Here is a 23,944-nt window from a genome sequence, read left to right as displayed (position 1 = left end):
ATGATATCAGTCATTAAATTAAAAGCATGTATTAAGTGTTGTAATAGCTGTCGATTCATTTAGTTCTCACAGAAAGCCTATTTTTATACCCATTTATCACATAAGAAAACTAAGGCATTTTAAAGGAGAATTAGGTTGGAAATCATGCAAACCCTCTAATCTATAATCTTTACCTTACTAAAATAAGCTAGATGCAAATTTACTACACTTAGATATTGACATTATATTTGGAGATCTTGAATTTTTAGTCATAGAGACAACACTTTAGATATAGAATAGCAAATGTATGTGGGTATATAATTAGAAATTCTCTTAACTCAAGATATTAACACACACAGACCTACACAATGACTTTCTCTCTATTTAACATTGATTTAATTTGGAAACTTAGCTGTGACCCAGTATGGAAAAATAATTGCTGCATATGAGTGTGTGGAAGAAGTGAGAATCTACACTTCTCCAGGCTATTTTGAGAGTCAGTGTCAAGTGGGAACTAATGGAGAGTTTTGAATGAGGAGCAAGGAGAAGATGGCCAGTATCGAGGCCGATGGAAAGGTGTGGACTGAAACACTTACCCTGCATCTGAGCTGTTGCCACAAAGTAGAGCATCATTTTGTCCTTCCAAAAAATAAAAGTGACCTATTTAAAGAGCAAGACAGAAAATCATTTTTAAAGATGATAAATATATATTACTGAATTAAATAATTTTAATAACAACTGTACGTGTAGTATATAAAAATATAAAATTTTCATTTAAATCGAGGTTTAAAAGATGTTTTAAAAATAATTTTCAGAAAACGTGACTATTATAGCATTCTCATAATATCATATATTGCAAATGTAAAACTCAAATAGTTGAAGTTGCTTCAAAAACTTGTTGAATTAAGGCTGCTTATTTGGCACAAAAAGTGAAACAAAGGGAAGTATTCTTAAATGCTGCTATGCAAATACAATTTTAGTTACACTATTTTTCCACACTCAAATATGTCATAAAATTTTTTTCCTGTTGATTTTAGCTTACTTTTATTCAAGATAAAGTTTTGTTTGTTTTGTTTCTATATGGACGCTATTTATAGCTCTTTTGCTTTGGGTTTTGCTTGATGTCAAAATAGAAAATAACCACTAGGATATTTTTTTCAAATGAGCATGGTTAACTTTCATTAGGGGTATATCTTTTAAAAGTGTGCCTAGTTTCTACTATTAGGCATACCTTTTCTATAATTTTGGTAAGATGGAAAGATGATCTTAGTAAATAATAAACTATGTTATTACATATTCATGTAAAAACACAATTGCACATAAACTTGGTAATAGCTAAAATCTATATACAAGGACTATCCTTGGTCTAAAATATTAGAGTCATGATTTTGGAAAAGTTCTAAATCTTTACCTAACAGCATAAATAAAAAAATTCTATATGTGTAAATAGTAAAATAGCTAAATATGAGCCTATTAATATGATTTAAATAATATATTGCTATATTTTTACTAATAATATCCTAGTGGTTATTTTCTATTTTGACATCGTATGATGCTTATTTTTAATTTCTGAACCAGCTAGTATTTTCCAAACTTAAATATGGAAAAAGTGACATATTTACTGATTTTATTGTTAAAGCATAAAAATTATTTGGGGGCCAGAGCGATAGTACAGCAGGTAAGGCATTTGCCTTGCATGTGGCCAACCTGGGTTTGATCCCCGGCATCCCATATGGTCCCCCAGCACTGCCAGGAGTGATTCCTGAGTGCAAAGCCAGGAGTAAACCCTGAGCATCGCTGGGTGTGACCCCCCAAATCCAAATAAATAAATAAATAAATATTATTTGAACACAAAACAAGCAATAGTATGAAAAAGATGCTGGAGTACATATTTGTCAAAAAATATAAAATGTTACTCAACTTGATTAATATAAAAGCTTTTGTTAATTCTCCACAAAGTACTATCATCTACTTAACCATCACATTACATGAAATACATATAATTAAGTGATAGTGAGATTAAATGATAGTGAGAAACATTTTTAAAAGTTTGACTGCATCAAAATACATGTGCACACCACTATTCACTGCAGCATTTAGCACAATAACTAGGATGTAGAATCAATCTAGATATCCAACAACAGATAAGTGGATAATTAAGGTGTGGTATATATACACAATGAAATTCTGTACATAAAATCATACAATTTATGCAATTTGTATGGGACTGGAGGAAATTATGTTAAGTGACATAAATGAGAAGGATAAATAAGAAAAATCTCACATATCTGTACTATATAGAATAATAGGAAAAGGCAATGCAATGTATAAAATAGGGCATACCTAGATTTCCTTCATCCCTAGAGCTTAGAAGGATAGAGAAGGAAAGAAATCAAGGGGCCAAGTGTGGTAAGAAAAGGTTGACAGGGTGTAACAGGGACAGAGGGCAGGGGCCCTGGACATATTAGTTGTATAAAGGTGAGGTATATCTATATATCTAAACCTTCTAATCAACAAAACTTAAAGTATTGGATCCAAACATCAACAACCAAATTTTTAAAATGTGTCTTTCAAGGAGGCAGACTGGAAGTTAAGGAAACTAAGATATTAATGGATGGAAGTTGATGTTATTAATGGAATTGTTGTTGGAACATTGTATGCCTGAAACTCAACTATGAAGAACTTTGTAAATCATGATGCCTTAAAAGAACATTTAATTATTTTTTATTTTTGGGTCACTCCTGGATCTGCACTCAGGAATTTCCCCTGGCGGTGCTCAGGGGACCATATGGAATGCTGGGAATCGAACCCCGGTTGGCCGCGTGCAAGGCAAACGCCCTACCCGCTGTGCTATTGCTCCAGCCCCATTTAAAAATTTTTGACAGCATCTATAATTAATAAAAAAGTGAAATGAATAATGGGACATACTTTTCCTTATCTATGTGAATAGTCAGAGATCAGTAAAATTATATTTCTGTAGGGAATACACAATGATATGATCTCTCTGGAGCACAAGCTGATGCTATAAATTTCCCCAGAGCCTTAATCTGGTTGTACCTTGAACCCCTAAAATTAATAGAAAACGATCATAGTTTGGGGAAACATTATGTAAAAGATTGTCTTTGTTAGAATATTAATAAATGGGAACTCATATATATGATTATCCTTATTTGTTTATTCAATGAATCATAATCTCTCCAGTACAAATTTTTGATTTTCATATGAAAAGTAAACTCATTCATATAATGTGAGAAATGATAAAATTTTATATGGATCTAAAAATACTGATAGAAATTTTTAGAATATGTATCTTAGTGGAGTACTAATAATTAACAGAACAATTATAGTTGGGTAGCCATTATACGTGGGGAGTGAGGGGGATTGTATATCCAAATGACAGAGGAGTTTGCTTTAATGATTAGAAAGTACACTGAAATATAAGGCATTGTAAGCTTACTCTAATGTCATCTCTAAAATAAAATCAAATGGGATTGATAATATTTCCACAATGACTGATACCAAAAGGACAAATTGGAAGAAATACTATCAAAATTGATTTTGGGCCTATACTTTCTCTTCATCAGTAAGTGGATGACTGTATTAGTGTTGCTTAAATTTCTGATGTGTGCACAAATTCAGCTTTCTTCACTATAAAAGGTTTCTCTATCTGCCTTAAGTTTTATTATATTGGGCCAAGTTATTTGAGATAATTCTAACATGCAAACATTTATTCTTAAGTATTTGAAAGACTAAAAAAAATAAAGGAGCATATCTTACTTTTGTCCTCAATGTATTCATCCCAGTTAAACATGCTCACTGTCCTATTGAAAGCAGTACCATTCCCATCCAATGAGTTATTAAAGAAGGAAGTGACATTAAGTTCAAAGGAAGAATTATCCGGGGGCCATTGCAAACATTTATTCCGCAAATTGCCCATAAACAGCTGTAGTCCTATTAGTGCAAACACACTCAGGCAGAACACAGTCAGAATCATTACATCTGAGAGCTTCTTCACTGACTGGATCAAGGCCCCAACAATAGTCTTCAGGCCTGAAAATGAAACCAATGGGAGGAATTTAAATATACTACCTAAAAGCTACTTTACCAATAACAAACATGAGAGAGCTTGTCCTGGAAAATAAAGATATCATGCAGAATGCCAACAATATTAGTTTAATGCTTGTGAGTGAAAAACACTTTCATGAAAAGCCTGCTAGCTGGTGAAAATGAATGAAAAGCAGAAATTGTATGCTCATTAGAAAACTTGAATGGGAATGAACTAAAAAGTGTATTTCCAAACACTCCTTAGAGCAAAAGAAATGATTTTGTTACTCATGCTTAAACATCAACCTGTGTAAATATTTTGCTTTTATTTGCAGATGTCTTACTCACTAACCTCATTGATTTTAGAAAAAAATCTGCATTATAGAATAGTAAAAACTCTTGAATTTACTGAGTTATGAGGTTTTATATTTGTGAATTATAAAGTATGGGATTTCGGTTAAAAAAGAAAGACATCTGAAAAGTGAGCTCCATGCAGCACTCATGCTATCCCTGGCTGTTTATTTTTATTTAAAGATAGGTTAATTACCAGTTTTGTACCTAACTTGCCAAATTTGCTTCAGTTTGCTTGATAGTTGAGCTTCTATGCAGAAAGCTTGATGTTATAAAATGCAAATCATGTAGCCTGTTACTGCAATTACCTCATGCAAAAACTGTTAAACTCAAAGGCTGATTTAGAACAGTTTTAAAGAAAGCATCCAGCAAAAGCAAGAATCAAATCCATCCAAAACATGATGTACTGATGCTTGCTTTATGACATATATATTCACTATAAGTTACAAGCAACAAGGCTTATGCACAAGAGCTGTAGCACAAACGCAGCTAAACTCAGCCTCGGTGTTTAACCTAGCTCTCACCTGGAATGACTGAAATTGTTTTCAATGCTCGGAGAACTCTGAATGTTCTCAACGCTGAGACATTGCCCAGGTCCACAAACTCTGTCACATATCTGTAATAAGGAGTTCACACACAAACACAATAACAGAACACAAGAAACAGTTGGAGATATAAGGGGCCTACCACCTTATACCAGTTTCTTCTTACCTGGAATTACAGAAATAGTTTTCAAAGCTCTCAATACTCTGAAAGTTCGAAGAGCTGAAACATTGCCTAGGTTTACAAATTCTGTTACATACCTGTAGAATTAAATCAGAGTTATTCAGAATTTAGGGAAATCTAGTTCTACATTGGTCTTTCATCAAGACCTTTTTAACTTCAATGAGTGTTGCCATCAGATTTCCCAATTAAGAGAAAAATGGCATTGTCCTCAATCATATTCTCTGTTACTTTGGAAACTATGCTTTTCAGTGTTGAGTCAAAGCTATTTGAATTTGCTGTACCAGTACCTAATTTCTCCATAGTGCATAATTTAATGGAAGAAAAAATATAATAAATTCACATGATAACTAAATAAATGTTTGATCGATGAAGGGAATCCACCAAGGAAAATATAATGTAGGCTCCCACGAATGATTTACTGTTCCTGGAAGAAAGGTATAGTGATACTTACGCAAAAGTAATGACTGTGAAATCCAGCCAGTTCCATGGATCCCGTAGAAATGTAAAATCTTCTAAACAAAAACCCCTTGCGAGTATTTTTATAAGTGATTCAAAAGTATAAATTCCTGTAAAGGTGTACCTGAGAGAAGATAGTCAAATCTACATTAAATATCTAGTATGTAATTGATATGTATATATCTTAAAGGAGATGTAAACAACAAATAAGAATCAGAGTGTTTCTTCCTGGTCTATATTGACCGCATTAGAGCATAGGTAACACTTAAGGGGAAAAGAAACATGACATTCTGAAAGACATTTTCTTTGTTTATAATTAAATGTATGTATATTGCACTTTCTACATTAATTTATCTGAATGCCTGAATAATATGAATCTATATGAAGACATTATTAGAAGTACATTAGCTTTTGGTTTGATTTTTAAAAAATTAGTATTCATTCAAAAATAAGGCCTTTGCATTTAACTAAATGTGCACCACAAAATCATGAAATTAATATACTAGTAAAACATAGGTGACAGTCATTTGATAAGGAACATACAATCTGTAAATTTTTTTCTTTGGGCTTGTCAGCAACCAGAATATCAGTGCTATGTGAAGCCCATGGATGCAGTATTGTTTCGATCCCTATGCTGTCAGTTATAATCTGATGTTTCTGGCAGTCCTGGAGGCTCCAGGCCTCTCTACTGTGCTTAGGTGACCTCAAGGACTGCACTTAGCAATATTCAGGGGAACCACGTGCCAAAGATTGAATCAGAGTCAGTGGCATGCAGAGTTAAGTACCTTAACCCCTGTACTATCTCTTTGGTTTCAAACTGGTATAATTTTTTATCATTATCAGTAACCAAAATAGTCTGAGACCCACAAGAAAGTCGAAGTTCTACATATGTTGGCAAACGAGCAATTACCAGCTCAGTAATTTGAGTAACTAAAGGAGCTATAAATATAAAGCTAATGTAATTTAATTATTGAAAGTAAAAAGCTAGTTACAAGTATAAGTAAATATGCATTGATATTATGAAATAAACTCTCTTATAGTATATGAATGATTAAAATAAATGTCATGGTTTAAATTTGTCTGCTCTACAGTAGCTATAATGATTTGCTAAAAATGATGAGCTTACATACATAATTTGAAATACAAAACCATAATTATATTGAAAGATATTTTTAAAAGATGTTTTCTACTTACTCCACATTTTTTGTCCAATCTGGAGGGTTACTCATGGTCATAAATACACAGTTGGTAAGAATAGTGCACATAATGAGCACATTGAATAAAGTAGAATATTGTCAAGGAAAACAAAGATCAATGGAAAATCTCACTTCCATGCCCCACAACAACTTTTGTCACAGTGGAATTTATAACATATATACCCTTATTATTTATTATTGAGAGTTTTTCCCATTTCTATAATTCAGTAGCCCCATATCCAAGTTTTTAGGTCAAGTTATCAACTGTTCTGAGTGTGTTTCTTAATTTAAAAGATTGAATACCAACAAGTGGGTTCATAGGTAAAATTTTATCAATCTGTTTTTATTTTGGTTCTAACTGGGGAGTCACATCCAGAGATGCTAAAGGGGTGCTCCAGTTCCTTGCTCAGTGGTTACTCCCAGCATTGCTCAGGAAACATGTGGTGGTAGGAATCCCACCCAAACCAAGGACATGCTCACTAAGCTATCTTTCATATTCAACTCGAATTAATTAATTTTAAGTTTTAGTGCAGTATCCAACAGTGCTCAAGACTTCCTCCTCACTCTGTTCTCAGGAATCATTACAGGCGGTCTTCAGGGAATCACATGCAGTGCCAGAGAGCAAAAATGGGGTCAAACTGTATGCAAGGAAAACATTTTAACCTCCAAACTGTGTCTTTAGTCCTTCTCTTTTTGAATTTTTAAATGACAAACTCATTTCAGCAACTTCACTGTAAACTTAATATGTATATAAATCTTCACAAGTAGTCAACAAGATAATACAAGTCACCAAATTCTCTATCACTAAGTGACATACTGATGAAAAGTCTTTGATAAGAGTCTAAGTGGAGTATATAAAATAATTTAATTGCTTATAAAATACTGAGTACAAGTGAAGACAACAATATTAGTATTATTGTTTCTTACATTTGTACCTCTTATTGCCAAATTACATATTAATAAGTTCCTTAATTCTTGGTTAGCACTGTCCTCCGTTCATCGATTTGCTCAAGCGGGCCCAGTAACATCTCCATCGTGAGACTTGTTGTTACTACTGCGTTTGGCATATTGAATACGTCACGGGTAGCTTGCCAGGCTTTGCCGTGCGGGTGAGATACTCTCAGTAGCTTGCTGGGCTCTCCGAGAGGGGCTGAAGAATCCAACCTGGTTTGGCCAGGCCGGCTGCGTGCAAGGCAAATGCCCTACCACTGTGCTATTGCTCCTAATCTTGCTATAAATGTGAGAGTAAAAGACCCCTTTTCAGCTCAGATAGAGAAGAGAACACCAAGTTATGGATGTTGGGAGGACACATTCAGGTGGAAAGATGCATGAAGAAAGTAGACTGTAGACAGAACTTTTTGACTAAGCTATTCAGAACTTTTTGACTAAGCACATCAAGAACAATTTTCAGTTTCCAAAATATACCCGGACAAAAATGTAGTAAGCAAAGTATGGCTTATTCTGCCAAAATGAAGCTAATTTTTATATGCAACTGTTACTAATGCAAATGACATACATCTTTTTAAGAAATAAGTCGATAACTTTTCTGTAAATAGGAGCATCAATTTAGATTGAAATACTAATTTATTATAGAGGCCTTTATTTCATGCTTTATAAACTAACATAATAAATACACAAGGAAATCTTGCTGTACCCAAATGCATCACGACCATATCCACTGTCACTGTCACTGTCCTCCTGTTGTTCATTGATTTGCTCGAGAGGGCCCAGTAACATCTCCATTACGAGACTTGTTGTTACTGTGTTTGGCATATACAATACATCACAGGTAGCTTGCCAGGCTTTGCCGTGTGGGCGAGATACTCTCGGTAGCTTGCCGGGCTCTCTGAGAGGGGAGGAGGAACTAAACTCGGGTTGCGGTGTCGACTGCGTGCAAGGCAAACGCCCTACCTGCTGTGCTATCGCTCTAGCCCACTTTTAATTTTCTAGAAAAAGTCACTATGCTTGAAGTCATAAAACAAGAATTTGAGTCCAGGATTTATTCTATGGAGATTAAAAAGGAAAATAATTGGGAAAATCAGTTGTGACTACACAGAATTATTACATCCATGTATTTTAGGATCACCAGCAAAGCATACCAATATCACTAAAGTACTGAAGTATGTGTCTATGTTCTCTAAGATTAGTACACAAGGATTTATCTTTTCTCATATTTTTATTCCCAAATGATAACTCTGAAATGTAATATCTTAATTTATGTAAATAGAGATGAACTAGATCTACAGTCTACATTAGAAAATGTGTGTAAACTTGCAAGAAAGACAATAGCTGTCTTTTGCAGATCTTGATAGATTTATCTATATGGCTTCACAGTTTCATTTTTGTTCTGTTTTATTTGGGAATGTCACCTGGCGATCCTTAAGGTTTACTACTAGCATTGCACAAAGAAATGACTCCTTGCAGTGCTCTGGGGGCCATGTGGGACGATGGAAATCAAACCCAGGTTGGCAGCAGGCAGGGCAAGTGCCTTATCCACTATGCTATCTCTCTGGTCCCGGGCTTCACAGTTGTATCACAGCTGACTTAACACCAGTGCCCTTTAGGTTTTTCTTCTTTGCTCGAGCGGGCCCAGTAACGTCTCCATTGGAGACTTTGTTGTTACTGTGTCTGGCATATCGAATTTGAAGTTAAATTCCTCAAATTCATGTAGTATCTTGATTTCTAGAAAGCCTCTCACATAAATTATATCCTTAAGGCCCAGATTCTTTGATTAAAACATTGTCATCATCCTCTACTAAAGAGGGTCACTCTTTTCAGATCATCTGAAATTGAGAGTCAGAGGTTTCTTAGGCCATTATTTTTTTTGAGGAGAGATTAGCATTTCCATGAAATTTTCAAATAATGTATCATCTCCTAATTAAAGTTTAAACAAAAAGCTCCCTTTATTTTTTCAAACCTACTAAAACTTTCAAGTCTTGTTTTCCATCTGATTCCATGATCTATAAAATACTGGTCACTTATTCAAAATACATTCCCAATTTTTACCACAAACAGATCATTAAACTAAGGCTGAATTTTCAACATAATCTTATATATAAATTACATTTACGTATGAGAAGTGAAATTATTTTTAAATATTCTGGTTTATATACAGAATAGTTTACTCAGTGCTCAAAATCATGGTAGACCCCATTTACTATCAACAATATCAAAATAATTAAAATTCAGGAGAACTAGATTTCAACTTTGACATTTATTCCTGATGCTGACTTAGATAGACTCCTTTTTATAACCTGTCTATCTGAGTTCTAAAATGCAGAGGTGAGGAAATGTTGCTTTAGATAGTTCACACTTGGGAGCAGGGGAGACGGCTCAATGACAGCAGAGTATGTTCTGCCTGTGGGAGCCCCGAGTTTGATCACCAGCAACATATGGTCGCCCCAAAAACTGTCAAGAGCTACTCCTGAGCCAGTGGCAGTCCCAGAACACCCCAGAAATGGCTCCCAAACAAAGACAAAAAATTCACACACACAAATTTTAGTCTTAGAACAAAATGTAGGTGGAAATTGAAATCTGTCAATGCCTAGCTAAAACTTAAGCGTTGAGGAGAGACATAAACAAGATTGAAAAACACTGTATTCCAGAATAACATGTTTCTGAGAGACATTGGGGGAATCAGAGAAATAGTATAATGGGTGAGGCAGTTGATTTGCATGAAGCACACTAGGATTCGATCCCTAGCACCCCATTTGGTGCGGTGCCCAAGCCCCACCAAAAGTGATCCCTAAGTGCAGAGCTAGGAGTAAGACCTAAGCAACGCTCAGTGTGCCCCCTGCCCCCTAACATACACAAAGACATTGGACACCAAATTGACTGGAAAGTCTGGGGATACATTTTGTAGTTCTTTTACCCAGAACTTGCTGCATTCTTATTCTAATCTAACTAATCCTCCTGATTTCCTTACCTAATTCAAATATTTCCCGGGTCTGCTCTGGTAGTTAGCTTTTACACTGCAAGTTTTCATGCCACACACTGGGCTGACAGCCCTGTGGACTCCAATGTGTTGACTCTTTAAAGAAAAAGCAGCACTGAAAGTTGTCCTTCCTGAAGCTTTGCTTAAATATCAGTTTCCCCTCACCTACCTCTGGCTTATTTTACATATCATACATTTTTCATATTTTCATCCAATGATTCTTATGTTCTTCCTATAAATGATCTTTCCTGGCACAGACCCAGTTTTTCAAATCTTTCCTTTCTTTCACTTCCCAGGGCTGTTTTTCAGGCTACTGACCAGCTACATCCCCAAGGGCCTGTAATAAAGCTTCTAATAACTTTATTTAAATTTTAGGAATAAATAAAATTAATCCTAACAACCAAAATATCATCATTCCCGCTTCTCAGAAGTAGACAATTTAAGAAAAACAACAAAATAAGGAACTAAATAAGTATATATATATATGTATATATATATATATATATACACATACAGATAATAAACCTTTATCAAGAAACTGGTAAAATATTATGTATGAAACCTTATCAGCAATAGTACTGTAAACCACTGTAATAGATATAAGTGCCTCCCATAGAAGCATCCTGGTGGATGGAAGGTAATGTTGGAAATAGTGGTGGTAGGGTGGGGGTGGGTGAAGGGACGTGCATAGAGGTAAACGTAGAAGTATTGAAATATTATACACCTGATACCTAATAATAATGAATAACTTTGTAATTTCATGATGACTAAAAATTTTTTTTAAAAAATCAAAAACCATTAATGGCAGCTTACTGTAGCAAATCCATGGCTTGAATAAAACATAAGAACAAGTTACAAAGGAAGAAATTGAGGAAAGAGTAAAAAAGAAAGGAAGAGAGGAAGGAAAAGAGAAAGGAAGGGTCAGGTAGGGGACTCATGGTACTAAATTAAAAAGTATGTTTTGACAAAACAAAAATTTTTCCAAAAGCAATAAAATATTTTTGACAATTTATTTTTTTGTTAGGAAAAGACTCACAACCAATGAATGTTTGGAAAGACAAGATAATTCCAAAAAGGAGTTTTATATTGCCAGTTCAGGACAAAAAAAAAAAAAAACAGAACCCAGACATCCAGGAATGATGGCCTTAAGGTGGGGGCAACAAAAAGGTCCCCAGGCTCACAGGCCTGTTCCTTGACAACTCCCTAGAAACAACCCTCACACCAAGTTGAAGCAGTTTTTTTTTTTTTTTTGGGTGGTGATGTGGGATGTCTGGGGGAGGGGTGTGTGGAAGCTGTATGAAATTCACTTCCCTTTCTGGAGTCACTTTACATCTATGGTGGTGTGCAGATAGACTTCATTTATTTCATGGCACCCTAGTCTAGAGTTCACTATATATTTCTTTCCTTTATTTCATAAAGTTGTCACTTTTATCTCTTATGCTTTAAAAAAAACTAGTTTATTTCAATATATGTATTCTCCAAATATTTTTTACTGCAACGTAAGGACAAAGAGCATGAATTAAGGTGGAAACTGGCACTGACTTCTTAACTCTAACTGACCGTTAAAGCACAAATCCATCTCATTTTGAGAGTCATAATTCCCTGGAAATTTGTTGATAGTAACCTGCTTTCCTGTTACAGTGGATCTTGAATTCTACTCAGCAATGCCTCATTGAAGACTGTCAAGAATGATCCATGCCACTGAGGCCTTTATGCAGACTTAACCAGTCCTCATCTTCCTAGGCACACACCCCATCATCAACAGAAAGGACATCCTCCAGTTGAGGAAACCAAAATCTTAAAGTATAAGGAAATATAAAAGGAAGGAAGGAAGGAAGGAAGGAAGGAAGGAAGGAAGGAAGGAAGGAAGGACGGATTCACATTCACCAAATGTGAGTGTTCTAGAAAAAAGAATTTAAAGAAATACTTAAAATATTAGTATTTATACAATCACAACTATAAACATTAAATAAAAGTTTTTCAATGAAGTGAAAACCAAAATGCAGTATATTTCAGACCCCCAAACATATGATTGTATAATTCAGATTATGTATATATATTATCCAAATTATAAAGCCATAAAAATATTAGCTTGGTTTACTGATTAATGATGTTGAGAAATTTGAAAACATCTTGAAGGAAATATGGTAACATGGTTAAAATGGCTCTTGGTTGTGGCAAGCAACTTAGGGAGCTAAGGCATAAAAGGAAAAAAGAAAGATTATGTCAGGGGGAAAAGAAAACTTGGAAGAGAGAAAGTGTTTCACTTACCTCTGATCCCATTTTGCATTTTGCTAACTGTTGAGTAAAAGAAAAGAAAAAGAACAAATAACATCGCCAACCACAAATATTTCTAAGATATTTCAGCTCAATAATTCAGCCAAAGAACAAAATAATATGAAATGATTCCTTGAAAAAAAGGATATGAATGTACCAAAATCTTAATAGCTAGTTTTCTAATAGGGTTGAAGGGAGTTAAAATGTACAGGGCAGAGGTGGCACTGAATCGTGAGATTGCTTTCCCTTTATTCAATACTATAAATGTCTGAAAAAGAAAACACAACACATCAAACAGAATTTAAAACATGCAATAAGAACAGCTTAAAGAAAAGTGAGACTATTATTTAAAAGTATAGCCCTATAAACAATGTGCTAACACAGAAATTGCTGTCAATAACATATTCATAGATGTTCTGAGTGTATAAATTTTCTTAATTTGTAAGTGACTTGAATAGTTGATTAAAGTTTCAAAAATGTGTAGCAATTACAAAAAAAAACCTCTAGTATCTTTATAAAGTACTAATACAAGTATATTTAAAACATCTTATAATTCACATACACAAAATGAGTAATTAGTAATTCAGTAAGAAAATAAAATATTTCCTGTGAAAACTTCGGGGCTTTCTAGCTTTTTAAAAAAATCACCTCTAGTTTTGTAGAACTGAACAATTTTTAGTCATCAGTTGAGGACATTTATAAATTAGGAAAATCCCTATCAAATATAGGGTCCGGTCTAATTTTTTTAATTCTCTCACTAACACCTCTTTTTTAGGAGACAGAGAGACAGAGAGAGAGACAGAGAGAGAGAGAGAGAGAGAGAGAGAGAGAGAGAGTGTGTGTGTGTGTGTGTGTGTGTGTTTATGGATCAAATCTAAGACCCACAGTAGAGCAAGGTGTAGGCTTTACTGATGAGGCACATTCCTAACTAACTGTTTTGGGCACTTACAGGTCACATGCCATTATTTCTTCATTGGACATCCATGGAAAGTGCAAAGTCTATGGTATGAAGATATACTTGCTGGAGAGCAGTACCTTGTACAGAGCTAGAGATCATAAAGCAGAATGTAGCAACTACTTGTGAAACTGTATTTCTATTTATAGATACATTTCTTGTTTCCACTTTTTGCCTGACCACAATATAAGGGCCAGTTCACATTCTAGATTGATCCTTTCTGTCCAGGGAATGTAGGCTCAGAGAAATGACTTTAACACACCTCTCATAACAGGTCCATTACATGATCATGGCCATCAGGATCCTACTGACATATGAGGAAAGGATGGAGGCAAAACGTTCTTCACCACATAGCCCTGGGATTAGCCCAGAATCGTTAAGTACAGAAAGCAAAGGCAACTTGACTAAAAACTCACTTTCTTATTGATATAGTATGGGTCCAGGTCCTCCAGTGGCTCTGACACCATCTCTGGAGGTATGTCTCCATAGATAAATGGAAGGGATTTTCCTGCTTCCAAGTCACTATTTGGCTTTGGGCCATTTTCATCATCCTCATCTTTGCGCTCTTGTTTGGGTCTCTTTGCTTTTTCTTCGGCAATTCGTTGTTCAATAGCAGCAAGTGATTCCCTGGTAAAGAAGCGGAAGCTGTCAGGTCCTGGCGGTACCAGCACTGACTGTGCCATCTTTTCATCCTGCTCCTTTAATCACTGTTTAGCTCCTTGCATAAGAAAGTGCTATGGAAACAAGAGGGGTTGGGGGTGGGGGAAGCAATGGCCATTAGGATCAAAAGTGGCAATTATATGATACAAAACATGTAAAGTAAGCTTTCAGAAACTGGATATGGAATTCAGGGAATCTCACAGATAACATTCATTTCGTTGCATAGAGATCTATCTTTCACATTCGGAGTCTATGAGGTAATCTAATCTCCTTCTCCCAAAATGTTTTTAAGTGCAAACACCCAATTCAGAGCTCAGAAATGGAGGATACTGGTTTATGCTTGCTATTTCACTTGTGTGAATACTTTGGCAGCCATCTTTTCAGCATCCTGAAAAAAATATATCAGGGATCTAAAACGAGAGATGAGTAATTGCCTGAAATTGTGGAACCTGGGAAGTGCGAGGCTGTTGCATTTGTCTCTCCATTTTTTTTCCAAGTTCCCTTTGGCCCACAATTCTACTTTAAGAGCGTATTCAAAATCCTCGCGCCTGATAAAGCGCTCCGAATATTCTGAAATGTCAAGCTATGAAAACACAGGTTGACACAGCTTGAAAGCAAAGGAGAGAGAAGGAGCTGGGGATACCCCGATTGCGTTTGGATTTACTCGGAAGCTGCACAGGAAGATATCCGGCCCCTGCCAAATCCGGCAGGAAGTCATCCACGTCAGAGGTCTGGAGCTTGGACCCTCTGACTTAGCAACCTGCTGCTAGCTAGTGCAACCGTGTCTAAAAATGAACATTTTTGCAGTACCTTAGAAAATACTGTAGATAAATTTTTGTTTTTCAGTTAGTGCCCATTCTACTAAAATCTTGACATCAAATTTGGACTTGACAAAAACAGTAAGCTTAAGACAGTTTGCATTTTAAACAAACTCCTATTATGTTGGCCTTTGCAATAACAGATGAAGTTCCAATCCTACACTAATATTTTTTTAACTTAGCCAAAATCTATAACTCAACAGCATATCAGTCACTGTATATGTTATTTTTCAGCCAGTGTTAGGAGTTTCTTTGTATTTTAAAACGATACAATAAAATCCTAACTCCTAAATGCCATCTGTATAAATTATCTTTCTAGTTTCCATTCTCTTTGCAATATCAATTCATTTTAACCCCTTCTACAGGAGTAAGAATCACTATATAAATATATCAAGTGAATGCTCTAAGAATAAAATGTTTTAATACCAAATTCATTTCAGCAGCATATGCCAGATAAAACAGAGGAAAATCCAAAATAAAATAAACTATTGCACTGTTCCCATAATTTTTTGGAAGTAGACTAAGACCTTGCAGCCACCAGCTGGCAGACTGCCCTTTCTAACACAGTGCCCCTTAGACATCCCTCATTATCCTGACCATCCCCAGAGACCCTCACGCATAGAGACAGGCATAGTCATGAAGATGATCCTGGCACACTCCAGGGAGGAAACTGGCATGCCTATATTTTCTAATAGAAGAGACATGCAAAAACATGCAGCAGCAGCTTCAAAATGAAGCTGCAAGTGGTCCTCTGCAGATTCCCCCAAGGATTCTACAGTAAAGGTAGAGAAGCATCACAGAGAATAAGCATAAGAAGAATAACAAAACATTACCCCTGAAGAATCTTTTACATCAAGAGTTTGGGATTGACAAGCTGATATCAAGAAGACTGCAGTTAAAATTCCATCAGGCTTTTTTTCTTTTTCTCTTCTTCTTTTTTTTTTTTAATTTTTTTTTTTTTTCAAATTCTCCTTCAAAGACCACACCTAACTTCCTGTCAAAGGATTCTGGTAACTGAAGTAAGAACAGGCATTTCCTGTGTGGGGACTACAAAATGGCATAATCATTACTGCCACTAGAGGGCGGATGAAGTACAGAGAGACCCTCCCTGCGTTCATACAGACGTCTAGGAAACTGGGCAAAGCTTTCAGTAACGGACCTCTGATCATCTACAGGCGTTTTTAGAACCAAGCACCAAGAATATTAATTTCGATTATTAGCTTTTAAATTAATATGTTTAAGTTCATGCTTTTTGGTCTCAAGGTGAATTATTTAATCAATATAAATAATTCAAATAACAAGTAGAAGAAATGTAAACAGTGAAATAAAAAGCTCATAAAACAATTATATGAATATAAGTTTTATGTGCTTTTAATTAGCCACAGTCCAAGAGTATTTGATATTCAATAAAATTCCTTGCTAATTCAAAAAAAAGGGGGGTCACTTGTGCCATACAAGTTAACTTTCTCTAGAAATAAAATTTATCTGGTGAGACAACCATCTTATTCTGTCTCTGATTCAACTAATTGAAAAACAACCAGAAAGTGGACTGAAAAATAGTACAACAGGTAAGGCGCTTGCCTTTCACGCGGCTCAACCCCGGTTTGATACTCCCTAACACCCCATACGTAGGGTCTCCCTCGCCTGCCTGCCAGGGGGCTCTCCTGGAGGGTAGAGGGTAGAGCCAGGAGTTAGGCCTGAGCACCGCTGGGTGTGCGGAGCACGGCCCCGTCCCACCCTCACCCCACCCCAAGAAAAATCGCAACCAGAAAAACAAACCGGAAAGTCAGTGAGATCTCAATTAGTAACTTATTTGCAAAGTGATGAAAGGAAGTACAAAAAGGCTAGGAGACTTGATAGCATAATAGTAGGATTTGAACTCGAAGGCAGAAAAAAAAATTGAACAAAATTCTTTTGATAATGAGGCACAGAAACTGTCACAAACTTAAATGAAAGAGAAATAGAAGGATGGGGGAAGAAGGCAATGAAGAAAGGAAGAGAGAGGAAAAAGGAAATAAGGCTGGAGGCAGGAAGGGGGGGTTCACAAGCTTAAGTTTTATTGTCTATGACTAACTTTAGGCTGGGAATGATTCAGGAGCTCAACTGATGTTATCAATATCTAGTTATTCTCTATACCTTTAACTTCTAGTCTTAATTTCTAGTCTTTAACTTCTAGTCTTATTAGAAATATAAAAGTAGATCATAAGATTAGAGATGATTGAGACTATAATAGACATTTACCCTATTGAAAGACGCTTAGCAACTCCAGTTTCCCAACGTTTCAGATATAAATTCTGTAAGACTAAATACCTAGACAAAATCATCACATCTCACTGGTTCCTGTTGAGTCACATGAGCAGCTCTAATCACTCTGCCCAGGGCAATGCCTTACTAGCTGTGTGCCTTATTAGCTGGGGATATAGCTCAGTTGAAAAGTGATTATTTTGTACTTGTAGAACCCTGTGTTTGATCCCTGGCACCACAATACAACAAAATAAAACAAAAGAAAACAACGTGTGTCCCCCCCCCCCACACACACACACTATTCCCCTATTGCTCCACCCATGTTTCTGATAAGCAAGACAAATTTATAGACAAACACTCAAGATTTTCCATTAAAAAAATGTTTCTAACTGTGCTGGAATTGTAGTACAGTGGGTAGAGCGCTTGCTTGCATTGCTCCTCAGCATTCCATGTAGGTTCAATTCCCAACATTCCATATGGTCTGCCAGGAATGATCCCTGAGTGCAGCCAGGAGTAGCCCTGAACATGGCTGGGTGTGGCCACCAAATAAAATAAATAAATAAACGAAAGTTCACATGGAAAAGCTGTAAGATTAAAATGTACAAATAAAAAGAAATCATATATCATAATATATAATGAATATATATAGAAATATTTATTACTGAATAGGAAAATTGCTCCTGGATAACAAAAACAAAGAAGTGAGCATGTTAGTGACATATTGCTCATATTTACAGTGTCTTAATACTTGGAGAGTAATATCTTCATGCAGAGCTCACATATCTTATGTATCTTAGCTGCAATATATTGAATATACAAATATTCTGGTTCTGTGCTACCACAAAAAGTTTTCATTAAAATAGTGGTAATTTATAAAGTATTTTGCGAAGCTTTTTCAAGGAGAGTTACAGTAACACACAGTGCTTAAGTTTTCATGAGGTACTATTTAAGAAATATAAGAACTGCACTCATTTGTGGAGAATAAAATAACATAACATGAGACTGACACTCAAGGAAAGTATTCACAAGGGCCAGGAAGATTGCTCCATAGTTGGAAGCCTGCCTCATGAGCAGGGCCAGAAGGCAACTGGAATAGAGAAGAGATCACTAAGACAATGATGGTTGGAGGGATCGATTGGGATGGGAGATGTGTGCTGAAAGTAGATAAAGGACCAAACATGATAACCTCTCAGTATCTGTATTGCAAACCATAATGTCCAAAAGTAGAGGGAGAGAGTATGGGAGAAATTGTCAGCCATGGAAGCAGGGGGAGGGTGCGAAAGGGGGGGTATACTGGAGAGATTGGTGGTGAGGAATGTGCACTGGTGGAGGGATGGGTGTTTGATCATTTTATGATTGTAACTCAAACATGAAAGCATGTAACTATCTCACGGTAATTCAATAAAATTTTAAAAATTATGTAAATTTAAAAAATATAAACATATAGTTCTGTATTCATACAACAGCTTAGTAAAATAGGGACTGTGATCATCCCCACTTAAAACATGTAGAAATTAAAGCATTAAGAAGCAAAATAATTTGCAGAGTAAGTTATAACTGCTGGACAAGTATGATCAGGATTTGAACCCATTCTCTCTGGCTACAGAACCCCTGTTGCCAACAATCATACAATGAGTGCATCACAAGCTCTCTTCTACAAACTTCCACTATCAAAAACATTACAAAATGACATACAGAATCTATGATGTGATAAAAATTGTAGGGCCATCTCTTTCTTTTTCCTTGATACCAACCCATGAGTCTAACTAAGGATATTTAAGAGGTGACATGAAATATTTTACCACCATGTCCAAGATATGAAATAAGCAACACTTGAATATTTTTCATCTCTAAAACACTTTTTTGCAACATAAATCTTGAAGATAAGATGATGGCGCCTTGTTCCTATTTTCCCAGACTGAGGTTTGTAGAAATCACATGTATTAGTTTTCCTTTCTCTGACCCTTAGTAATACACAACACTAACATTTTATGATGTTACATAAAGATTTTAAATTTCATTCTGTGTAGTACATTTCAGGGTAAAGGTTTTGTATTGCAGCCTTTAAGGGCAGACATCATACCTAGAAGGTGTATAAATAATGGAAAGACAAATACTATTTTTATGTAAAAAAATGAATTAACTTTCTATATTCTGATGACAATTTACATGTTTCTATTTTACATGTTTCTATTTTAAGCACTTTATTATTTCACATTTTTAAGAGAACAGGCTTAATTTACTAAATTGAAATATAAAAGAAAAATTAAGCCATGTTACTGCACATGATGACATATCCAGAAAAACAGTAGTTATAGTTACATGAAAGATAGGGCAATAGCAAAGCAATGATATGTTAGAATAAATAGTATGTGACTAATTTCTTCTCCACAATGACCCACATTTGCAATAATAAGTACTCTTAGATAAAATTATACTAAGAAAATTGTTGGCTTATTAAATCTCACAGATACAAAAATAATTATATAATTGTATTCATAATTGTAGATTACTGCTAAAAACAATTTAGAGGATATTGTACTCAAAAATCAAGAAAGCTGAGAAAGACTATACTGGTTTTTGATATTTGGTTCCTACATTCATTTGTAATGTTCAATTTTCTTTAGTTCATTTGAGTAATATTGGAGCAAAAAATTTAGAAAAGATTTTTTAAATGTCATCTGAAGATTTATTTTTGATATTGTCTACTTTTCTTAAATCATAGATTTTAATCTATTTTTTCCTTATAAACCTTTTGGTAATCTCTTGCTGTGTTTTTGCATATATTTCTCTTTAACTTCATATGTAAGTTCATTTGTATAATTTTCAGTACCCTTTAAAGGGAGAAAAATTCTACACTAGACTCACATGTTTTTCCACTCATGTTTTTCCACTGTACTTATTAGGTAGAGAGCACAATAAAAAAAAGTGAGAGGCTTAGATGCAGTCTGATCTGTTCAAACAAATGTATTTCTCTTTAAATACTAAGCATAGATCCATCACTTTTTAAAAACTTACTTTTTATGTTATTTGTCTCTAAAACACAAAGAAATAATATTTCACTGTATTGTTAAATGCCTATTTGCTGATCAATGTATTTTAATTTAAAAAAAATTTTTTGTTGTGTTTTTTGGCAAACCCGGTGATGCTCAGGGATTATTGATGGCTCTGCTCTAAGAGATCACCCCTGACCCAGCTTTGGGAACTACGGGGGATGCTTAGGATTGAATCTGGGTTGGCACTGTGCAAGGCATGAGCCTTACCCATTGGTCTACCTCTTCAGCCCTGAGCAATGTATTTTTAATAAATGTATTTGATAGGACTTTAAATAGTTTGTTTAAATTATTTTTTGTTTTGCTTTTGGGCCACAACCAGAGTTTTTTTTTTCTTTTTGGTTAACACCTGGAGATGCACAGGGGTTACACCTGGCTCCTGGCTCTGCACTCAGGAATTACTCCTGGCCGTGCTCAGGGGACCATATGGGATGCTGAGAATCGAACCCGGGTCGGCCGCATGCAAGGTAAATCCCCTATCCTCTGTGCTATCGCTCCAGTCCCACCCAGAGGTTTTCAAGGCTTACTGCTGGCTCTGTGTTCAGAGTTTACTTCTGAAAGGGCTCGGGAGTTCTTATGTGATGCCAGGGATTTAACCCAGGTTGACCACATCCAAGGCCAGTGCCCTGCCCAATATACTATTGCTCCAGACCCTGTTATGTTTTTAATTCTATTTTTCTTTAAGACAATGCCATATAATTATCACTATGATCTTTGGGAAATAGTTTTCTTTGCATTTATGATTATTCACATCCAACTTTGGAAGGAAAAAATACAGGCTTGAGATATCTCATTATATACCTGGATCTTTATACAAACACTTAATCTTATTAAAGGTAGATCAGCAATTCATTTCTAATACTTCCCTTAATTTTTAGATATGTTTTACAGGCTTGTTAGCACACATAAACTACTTCAATCCTTCATAACTGACTTATCAGATAGGATCATCTCTAGTCTTAGTACTTATTTTTTTTAATTTTTATTAGTGAAACACCATGAGGTACAGTTGTAGACTTACAGATATTTGTGCTTGAGTTTCAGTTATACAATGATCAAGTACCCATCCCTCCACCAGTGCCAATTTTCCACCACCACGGATCCCAGTATCCCTCCTACCCCCCATTCCCCCCTATCCCACCCTGCCTCTGTGGCAGGGCATTCCCTTTTGTTCTCTCTCTCCTTTTGGGTGCTGTGGTTTGCAAAAGAGGCATTGAGTGGCAATCATGTTTGGACTATAGTCTACTTTTAGCATGCTTCTCCCATCCTGGGAGGATCCTCCCAACACCCTTTATTAATCTTATTACTTATTACCTAGATTTTAATGGTTGGATATCCAAGAAACATAAAATTCTACTTCGTTTTTTTTTTTCAATTAGATAAGGAAGATATTTTCTTAGTCTTCCCATAAGAGTCAAAAACTTCCGTGCATTACAACTGCCTAAATATTTCCAGTGCATATATCTTTATTCCTTTTGTTATTATCATTGAAGACTTCTATCAAAAACTTTCCTCCTTAACTTTTATTCTCTTCTATGCAGGAGAAAAAGCAACCTGTAAACTTGTCATGGAGTTGTAGATCTGAATGACCTTTTTCCCCCAGAAAAAAAAATGAAGCAGGAAGACCAAGGATTGATCTTTGGAACAGAAAGCAATGCTGAGAATTAGCTATATTAGTGTCCTACAAAGATGGAAAAGCAATAGATAGTACAGTGAGTGGGAACTTACTTGCATGCCTCTGACCAGGTGTGCAAGGGTGTCCTGCCCCTGTCATTTTTTTTAAAGAAAAATTGTATTTGTGCATGCATGTATGAGAGATAGGACTTTAAATAGTTTGTTTAAATTATTTTTTGTTTTGCTTTTGGGCCACAACCAGAGTTTTTTTTTTCTTTTTGGTTAACACCTGGAGATGCACAGGGGTTACACCTGGCTCTACACTCAGGAATTACTCCTGGCTGTGCTCAGGGGACCACATGGGATGCTGAGAATCGAACCCGGGTTGGCCGCATGCAAGGTAAACGCCCTATCCTCTGTGCTATCGCTGAATCTTACGAAGACAATGTTTATGAGAAAAAGCCTTGTTCCTAACGCTCCACTCGCTCTCAACGGAACCACCATCTCCGAATGCAACAGTTATATATACCTAGGTCGAGAAATCAACATGATGAATGACCTGACACCTGAGTTGCGCAGGAGGAAGAGAGCGGCTTGGAATGCCTTCAAGAGCATTGAAGAAATAACTAAAAGGACAAAGAACCTCCAGCTACGAGCACATCTCTTTGATTCCACTATTCTTCCTGCATTAACATATGCCTCAGAGACCTGGACCCTACAAAAACAGGATGAGAATGCTATTCGGGTCTCTCAAAGAGGAATCGAAAGAACTATGCTTGGAATATCACAATTCACTCAAATGAGAGATAGAATCTGGAGTTCTGATCTTCGTCAACGCTCAAGAATCAGGGACGCTGTCTCATTTGCCAAGACATCAAAAATCAGATGGGCTGGACACGTAATGAGGTTTATAGACAACCGCTGGACTAGAGCCATTACTGATTGGATTCCATGGGACATCAAAAGATCACGTGGACGCCCACCTATAAGATGGTCAGACTTCTTCGTCAAGACCCTAAATGATCGGTTTGAGGCTCTGCATGTTCCTAGAACGAACAGATACCATTGGGCTACGCTAGCACGCAACCGGGATAAATGGAGACGTTACTGGCACCCGCTCGAATAAATCGATGAATGATGGGGATTAAGTGATTAAGTGATTAAGTGATGTATGAGAGAAGAAAAAGGGAGAAGGGGAGAGAAGAGGGGCATAGAGATGGGAACGGAGAGGACAGGAGAGGATTGGAGACAGGAGGGGAGGGAAAGATAGTGGAGACAAGAGAAGATGGGGGGAAGGGAGGAGAGAGGAGGGAAGGAATGAAGTAGAGAGAAAAGAAGAGAGAAGCAGAGATGTGAGAAGCGTGTTTAGGAGAAAAAGGAACGTAAGAGTAAGAGATCACAGATCTGCTTCTTTATGTCATGTAACGACAATATTAATCTTCTGACACTCTACTTGGTTTTTGATTTTAGCTATCTTATTGAATCCTGGCAATTTTGTTTAAGGAAATGGTTACTTTTCTAATGAAGTGGTGCTGAGTGCTCAGAAGCTGTATTTCATCATTGATAGATGTATTTTATTTCAAATTTTAAATGCATCTTCATTTTCTCTCAAAAGTGAGAAATGTGCTATAGGGACG

General features: G+C 36.0%; 1 protein-coding gene across 1 annotated transcript in view; it reads right to left on the bottom strand.

The window, feature by feature from the left end:
- LOC130019774 (sodium channel protein type 2 subunit alpha) overlaps window positions 1–16,403 on the bottom strand; it is a 93,363-nt gene extending 76,960 nt beyond the window's left edge. The window contains exons 1-8 of the mRNA XM_056110419.1: window positions 16,230–16,403; window positions 14,335–14,652; window positions 13,114–13,231; window positions 6,751–6,841; window positions 5,552–5,680; window positions 5,086–5,177; window positions 3,757–4,029; window positions 576–639 (exon numbers count right to left, since the gene is read on the bottom strand). Coding sequence (XP_055966394.1) covers window positions 576–639; window positions 3,757–4,029; window positions 5,086–5,177; window positions 5,552–5,680; window positions 6,751–6,841; window positions 13,114–13,231; window positions 14,335–14,601 — 1,034 coding nt within the window. The 5' untranslated portion in view covers window positions 14,602–14,652; window positions 16,230–16,403. The remainder of the gene's footprint in view (window positions 1–575; window positions 640–3,756; window positions 4,030–5,085; window positions 5,178–5,551; window positions 5,681–6,750; window positions 6,842–13,113; window positions 13,232–14,334; window positions 14,653–16,229) is intronic.
- Between the last annotated feature and the right edge of the window lie 7,541 nt (window positions 16,404–23,944).

This window comes from Sorex fumeus, unplaced genomic scaffold (assembly GCF_029834395.1).
Source record: "Sorex fumeus unplaced genomic scaffold, SorFum_2.1 ptg000009l, whole genome shotgun sequence".
Lineage (NCBI taxonomy): Eukaryota > Metazoa > Chordata > Mammalia > Eulipotyphla > Soricidae > Sorex > Sorex fumeus.
This window is presented reverse-complemented; position numbering and strand designations above follow the sequence as displayed.